Here is a 7,911-nt window from a genome sequence, read left to right as displayed (position 1 = left end):
TTTTTTATTCTTTTATTTGTTTCAGTCATTTGACTGCGGCCATGCTGGAGCACCGCCTTTAGTCGAATCGACTCGACCCCAGGACTTATTCTTTGTAAGAATTTGTACTTATTCTATCGGTCTCTTTTGTCGAACCGCTAAGTTACAGGGACCTAAACACACCAACATCGGTTGTCAAGCGATGTTGGGGGGACAAACACAGATACACACACACACACACATATATATATATATACATATATACGACGGGCTTCTTTCAGTTTCCGTCTACCAAATCCACTCACAAGGCTTTGGTCGGCCCGAGGCTATAGTAGAAGACTGAACCCGGAACCATGTGGTTGGTAAGCAAGCTACTTACCACACAGTCACTCCTGCGCCTGCAGTTGTTTAACCGTCAACAAAAAAGCGTACATATTGAAAAAGAGTTTTGAACCTTTTCGGTAAAGATCCAAGTTTTCCTCCAAATTATGTGGTCTTGTGTTTAATCTTACTGTGCGGTACTTTGGGCAAGTGTCTTCTAGTATAGCTCTGGGTCGACAAAACCCTGTGAGTGGATTTGAAAGGTGGAAACTGAAAGAAGCCCGTCGATTGTATGTATGTACGTATGAATATACGTACGTATGTATATATCTTCTTTTTTTTCCGTTTTAATTTTAGAGTAAATTTTGACTAGCCACCTACTTGGTAGAAAGGTTGTAAAAGAAAGTATCTTCTTTTAAACATCATCCTTTAAATCGTAAGGTCTTGCAGATTTTCATAGTCCCAAATATTGTGATTATTTGTAGCCTATCTATCTATCTATCTATCTATCTATCTATCTATCTGTCAGTCATTATTCAGTTTATTTCAAGATTTCTTGCCAATAGAGAAAGAACAGGTTTCTAACCGAGATCCAAGGCTCCCTCGTTGGAATTTCAACAATAACAGGGTATTTTTGTATGTTCCCACCACCCCTTGACAACGGGTGTTGGTTTGTTTCTGTTCCTGTAACTTAGTAGTTCAGCATAAGTAGGCGATAGAATACCAGAATTTAAAAAATAAGTACTGGGATAGATTCGTTCGACTAAACCCTTCAAAGTGGTACCCGTGCATAGTAACAGTCCAATGAATGAAACAAGTAAAAGATAAAAGGAAGATAAAATTTGAGATTAATTTTGGTTTTACCGCTGGGAGGAAGAAGCGAGTAAACTGCAAAATGTGTAATTAAACACCAAACGTCTATAATATAAAAACATCAGCGCCTCTGCCTGGCAGTCACCTGCGGTAACACCGTAAGTGCTTTCGGAAGTGTTTATAAAAAATATTTTAGAGGTTGAACAACTTTTCCTTGGCCTCCTGAGTAATTAAATGAATGTGTGCCTCTATTTTACTGATCTTTTTTTTTTTTCTCTTGTTTCTTTTTACTTCTGAATGTTCTTAATCTTTACTTTTGTAAATTATGTTGTTTTCATTGAATTATAGCAAATAAAATATCAGTTTTACTACAAAAAAATTATATTTAAATGTAAAAAGGAGGAAAACAGGTTTATTTTCCAGAAATCAAATGCTGAAGTAATATTTTGATTTTTAACAAATGAAATCTTTAAATTGTATTCGCTCCGTGGCTGGTTAGCGATAACTTTAGCTTGGCTAACAACGCGTCGTTTGTTGCTGTAAAGAAATGTCAACGTGCTTTCAGTACACAAAATAATTTAATGATACCGAAATGTAATTGCACAAAATAGCATCAGGTGACGTATATTTTATAATATCGAAATCATTTTACTCTATCATAGTCATATTTGAACTTTTACCCGCATTGACTATTACTGTTGTTGTCGTTGTGGAGCCTAAACCAGCCATGACCGAACTGACCCATGATCAAAGGCGTTCCAGTTGTGACTTTTCCGTCTCTTTTTTCTTTTTCTTTTTACTATAGACTTAGTGTATAAACAACTACATTACACAATATGGTTTTCCTTTTCAAATATGTTAAAGTGTGATTTTGCGGGGAATTAAAGTTCGACTGATCACGTAGAGGTTTTGTCATTGGCTCTGGAATAATGTTTTGGTTTTCAATAAGGGATACGATGCTTAGGAAATCCCACCCCCAATTCTCTCTCTCCCTCCCTCCCTCTTACACACACACACACACACATACCTATACTGAAAAAACTTTCGTGCAGCTAGGAAAAGTAAATTCCTTTTTCACGAAAATTTGCTCGTTATTTCCCCAAATGCTAACGAACAATACTTCGATTAGGAATACCCCGCTTTACGTGAGAAATGCGCTCCTGGAAAACTTGTAGCACAAGATTCCGTAATTCAAAATTAATTTCCTATTGATTTTCAAGTTGTAAAGTGATAACAGTTTTTAAGAAACAAAATAGCAAAGTAAACTACACAATCACTTTTTATTTGCATGAAAACACAATTTTTTAATATACACTGTACAATATGTTAACATAAAAACATTTCAAGAAATACATTTGGGATAAATAAGAATCGTAATAGAATACAATTTTACATCAAAAGATGTTGACAGCTGAGGGATGGTGGTGGTGGTGGAATGAAAGTTACTGAGATAATGAAGGATACTGTCTTCTATCTTCTAGTTTAACATCTAAAGGAAAAAACTTATCCGAATTTGTTGTTGATATACAACTCGTTGTAGGAACTGAACTTATTGTAAACACCTCTTCTAATTCAATCACGAGTTACTTTGTCATGTCATCCACTGTTTTTTTTTTCAAACACTACACCATTTGTAAGGGCCATCAGATTTTTCTGAATTTGATGTAGACTTTCTGCTTGTAGAAAACTTGTAAAATCACAGATACAGTCTTACAATGAAGTTTTTCAAGCACCATTCAAAGTTGAAGATTTTATTTTATTTCATAACATAATTGTGTTATCCACAGCATACATTTTGTTGAACTTCTTGCAGAAGTCTCTAACTGTAGATTTATTCTTCATGTCAATTAGTTTCATAAGTTGTGTGAAAGCTCTTCTCAGATAATATATTTTGATGTCAGTTATCACAACTTGTCTAAAATGAGCTGTGATTTGTTGGAAATATTATGCCTGTAAACCACTCCTTGAGAAGGCTCTTAGTTATCCATGTGTTCTTATTTGAATCTCAAAGCAGAGATAAATTAAACTTTGTGTAACCCTTGAAAGCCCTTGGATTTTCAGGGCTTTAATTTCATATCACGTTTTACATTTCCTCCCCAAGGTGTCAGATGCTTTTAGGAAGCTTAAATTCCTAGTGTTGACTTTTCTTCTTGAGAAATAAATGTTCTAGTAGGCATGTGCTTCCAGAAAAATACAGTTTCATCAACACTGTATTCTTGCTCTGGTATAGGGGCGGCGAGCTGGCAGAAACGTTAGCACGCCGGGCGAAATGCTTAGTGGTATTTCATCTGTTTTTAAGTTCTGAGTTCAAATTCCACAGAGGTCAGCTTTTCTTTTCATCCTTTCAGGATTGATAAATGAAGTACCAGTTGCATACTGGGGTCGATCTAATCGATTGGCCCCCACCCCAAAAATTTTTGGCCTTGTGTCTGATTCTTGCTCTGGTATGTAGCCCTCTTTTTTTTATTCAACTACCCTAGAATAATTGTTAGCAGTCTCTGGATTAGCGCTGACAGCTTCACTTGTTATTTTTGTGTTGTGCAAATTCAAGTACTTCTTAAACATTTCAAACCAGCCTTTACTAACCTTTAGAAGTTTCACTTTCCTTTTTCTGCAAGTCAACATACCAACTTTAGGCTTTTTTTAATTACCTTTATGCTTATCAGTACGTTACCTTGGATATGAACCATAGTTCATACACCCAAGAGCCTTTCCATTATAATAATCACATTAGAGCTATGAAAATGTAAGACCCAATCGATTAAGGGAGTGGTTTTATTAGCACTTGATTTAATTTTCTCTCCATTGTTACCACTGTAGACATTGCAAGCTCTAATGTTTTGGCAGTGTGGGTGATTTGGCAAAAGAGTGGTTTCCCATGGAAAGAAGTGTTGATACCTGAGAATATTAGTCTTCACAGATGAGGTGATACAAGGTGCAGACAAGTAAAGATATGCTGTGTTGTAGATTATGCTCATGGTGATGGTGGTGGTAGTGGTGATGTTTTCCCATTAAATATCCTTGGAAAAGATATTAATCATTTATATTATTTATTCACAGATCCAATATTTGTGTCACAAAATGTTGGTTCCTGTATTCTCTCTGAAGTTGAACCTAAAGATCCGGCCTCGTCTGGTAACTATTGGCAATTACTTTGGAAACTACCCAGCATTAACTTGTGCCACAAGTGGAGGAAAGGTAACTATAAACATATTGTTTACAGATGATCATATTCTCAACTCATTATATTATAAAGTTCATGTTGAATGGGACTTCAAGTTTTGCATAACAACTTATTCCACCATGCACTTTACAATAAATTTAACTCTTTTATTATTGAGTCACCTCAAGGCAGCAAGCTGGTGGAATTGTTAGCATGCCAGGCAAAATGCTTTGTGGAATTTCATCTGTCTTTACATTCTGATTTCAAAATTCAATCATCCTTTCATGGTCGATAAAATAAGTACCAGTTAAGTACTGAGGTCAGAGTAATCAATTTACACCCTCCCCCAAAATTGCTGGCCTTGTGCTAAAATTTGAAACCATAATTGAGTCACCTCATCAGTAAATGTTCCATTATTGTTCTTAAAGCAGCTTTAAAATAATGACCTTAATATAAATGTTTGGTCTTTTGGGGGGGGGGGGTATAGGTTTTTATCATTAGACTGGCCATGCTGGGATACCACGTTGAGGAATTTGTAGTTGAATGAATCAACCCCAGTACTTGTCTTTTAAAGCCTGATGTTTATTCTTTCAGTCTCTTTTACCAAACTGCTTAGTTACAGAGACATAAACACACCAACACTGGTTGTCAAGCAGTGGTGGGGAACAAACACAGACACAAAGATGCACACACACACACGCACACACATACACACACATGACGGGCTTCTTCCAGTTTCTGTCTACCAAATCCACTCACAAAGCTTTGATCAGCTCAAGGCTATAGGAGAAAATACTGACCCAAGGTGCCATGCAGTAGGACTGAATGCAGAACTATGTGGCTGGGAAACAAGCTTCTTACCACACTGCCACAGTTACATCTATAATACAAAACCACTCCTTAAAAGTTTCTGTGACTTTTGGGAACATTTGCATTATAATTATCCTATCAGACTGGCTAACCAAGACTCTTAAACACCCTTCATAGTTTCCAGTTTAACACCACCGCTTCTTCTCTTGGGATCCTTTAGTAGTGTTCACTCTGTTGCAAGTATTTTGATTAGGTCTACAGTTCACTTCCGGTCCATGTTATTCTTTCTTGCCAGGCATGGCTGTGCGGTTTGTAAGCTCACTTTGAAATTAAATGATTTCAGGTTCAGTCTCACAGCATGGCACCTTGGGCAAGTGTCTTCTACTATAGCTCCTGACTGGCCAATGCTTTTTTGAGTGAATATGGTAGACAGAACTGTTGAAGTCCATTGTGTGTGCGTGTGTGTATGTATGTGTGTAAGGGCCCATGGCTTAGTGGTTAGGATGTTGCACTCGCACTCTAGCAATCATGATTTTAATTCCTAGACTGGGTGGTGTGTTGTGTTCTTGAGCAAAACACTTCATCTCACGTTGCTCTGTGATCACTTCGACACCTGACACATGATACACAGTGCACCTGTTCATACAATGTTGATTTGATGGAGAGAGTGAGTTAATGTGCGGCACAAACATTTGATCACTATAAACAAACCATTTGTACAGGTCGTTCGGCAAAAGTTGAATGCTCATACATTGTTATCAATGAGATTCCATCATATATGTGTGTGTGTATATATGCATATGTATGTGTGTGTCTTTGTTTCTGTGTTTGTCACTCACTTCCTCTGCTTGACAGTTGGTGTTGGTTTGTTTATGACCTTGTAACTTAACAGTTTAGCAAAAGAAACAGATCTGTTTGACTGAAGTCTTTCAAGATGGTGTCCCAGCCACAGTCCAATGACTGACACAAATAAAAATGAAAAAAAAAAAAAAGAAAGAAATATAAAGTGAAGAACATAAATTGACTGTAAACAGTAAAAGAATAACAAGCTAGCGCTTATTGTCCTGATACCAAATGGGTATATTTTTACTTTTTGCTTAGATGTTAAGAAAATTACTTTTATTTTTGTTTTTTGCTTACTAGGTTTTCATTCATACTCCACACAAAGTACCTGATGTATCAAAGTACGGAAGTCCAAACCCTGGTGGTGAAGTCTCTCTATTGAACATTAACCAGAAGATTTTTTCACTGTGTGCTGGCCACCTGAATCCATCACTGGATTATGATGTATTGATGATAGGAACTGAGAACAATCTATTGGCTTATGATGTCTTCAGAAACACTGACCTTTTCTACCGAGAAGTAAGTTGTAATTAATTTGTTGTTATTTTCATATGAAATTTGCTTTATTGTGCATACTTTTTTATTGTAAAATCTGGAATCCTAAGATGGCACAGAAATTGAAAATTATATTGTTTGTCCCCATATTAGAGTTAGTTTTGTTATATGGTGTTGAAACTTGGACCCTCACCAAAAAAACCTTGAAAAATAAATAGACAGCTGCTACACAAGAATATTAAGAATGGGTCTAAATATTACATGGAGAGCTCATTTAGCCAACAAGCAACTTCATCAAGATCTACCCAAAGCGACAGAAGATTCAACAGAGAAGAATGAGGGTTTCTGGTCATTGCATCATGCAACCCAGAAGGACCTGTGTGTCAACTGGTCTTATGGCAATCAGTTGAAGGAACAGTCAACGGAAGAAAACATCTAACCTATGTGGACAACTTGCTTCAGGACAGCTGAATGGTAAATGTTGATGAATTAAGAACATGCATGGGGCGGGGGGAAGGGCATAATAGATGGCGTGCTCTGCTCACATGAAATCATTAAAGCATGTGGGAAGATAGCCAAACTAAACTTACGTTTTCTTTAACTTATTGTAGCTTTTCCATGAGTGGATATTTTTGTACTGCTTAATCATGGGAGGGAAGGATGGCACTCATTGCCCTATATTTTTTTCAAGGCTTCTACTATTAATAGGAAGAATGGAAAAAGTTATCTCCAAACTGGAGGCTTGTGCCAGGAAGTGAAGACCAAAGAAAACATGGAAAGAAGTTGTGAAGACTAATCTCAGGATGTGGAACCTCACAAGGAACTGTAACATAACAAATGGTGAGCTGCTGTCCTGCAGAATATGTGAAGAATCTACAGGCATGGTAAAACAGGACTAAAATGATAAGGATGGTGGTGATGATTATAAAATGAAGAGATTCTGTGTTGAAACTGTCTCTTCCAGCCATAAAAATAATGAAAACAATGATGACAGTGGTGGTGGTGGTGTGTGTGTGTGTGTATATATATACACACACACACACACATATATATATATATATATATATATATATAATCAAAGGTGCAGAAACAATGCACTTCAAAGGTAACATAATCCATGAATCAGGTACTTCAAATCAGATGGACTGTGTAATAAGAAGTTTGTTTCCCAGTCACATAATTTCAAGTTCAGTTTCAATGCATGGCACTTTGTGCAAGTGTCTTCTTGTGAGTGGGTTTTGTTGATGGGAATTGAAGGAAGCTCTGTGTGTGTGTCTGTGTGTGTGTGTGTGTGTGTGTGTGTGTGTGTGTGTGTGTGCGTGCGTGCACGTGCTTGCCTGTCTCCTTATATCATGATAGTTGTAAACAAGTGTCACGATCATACAAGCAGTGTCTTTTGTCTCCAGTCTTTCTGATCTTGCAGAAATATTACTTTACTTGGTAAAAAGTGAGGGTTGGCAACAGGTAGGGCATCCAGCCATAGAACA

General features: G+C 36.9%; 1 protein-coding gene across 2 annotated transcripts in view; it reads left to right on the top strand.

Moving 5' to 3' along the window:
* Positions 1-332: 332 nt before the first annotated feature.
* The window catches only part of LOC106878812 (BBSome complex member BBS2), a 55,449-nt gene continuing 47,870 nt past the window's right edge, over positions 333-7,911 (top strand). Inside the window, exons 1-3 of one of the 2 annotated variants that reach the window (XM_052967998.2) lie at positions 333-440; positions 4,174-4,311; positions 6,230-6,448. In XM_052967998.2, coding sequence (XP_052823958.1) covers positions 4,195-4,311; positions 6,230-6,448 — 336 coding nt within the window. In that variant the 5' untranslated portion in view covers positions 333-440; positions 4,174-4,194. Of the gene's footprint in view, positions 441-1,589; positions 1,731-4,173; positions 4,312-6,229; positions 6,449-7,911 lie in introns of those variants that run through there. The other variant, XM_014928154.3, reaches the window with a different exon arrangement.

The sequence above is a fragment of the Octopus bimaculoides genome, chromosome 5, assembly GCF_046866305.1.
Source record: "Octopus bimaculoides isolate indiv1 chromosome 5, ASM4686630v1, whole genome shotgun sequence".
In the NCBI taxonomy this organism is placed as follows: Eukaryota; Metazoa; Mollusca; class Cephalopoda; order Octopoda; family Octopodidae; genus Octopus; species Octopus bimaculoides.
The sequence above is the reverse complement of the archived record's forward strand: the minus strand, read 5'-3'. Positions and strand labels throughout refer to the sequence as shown.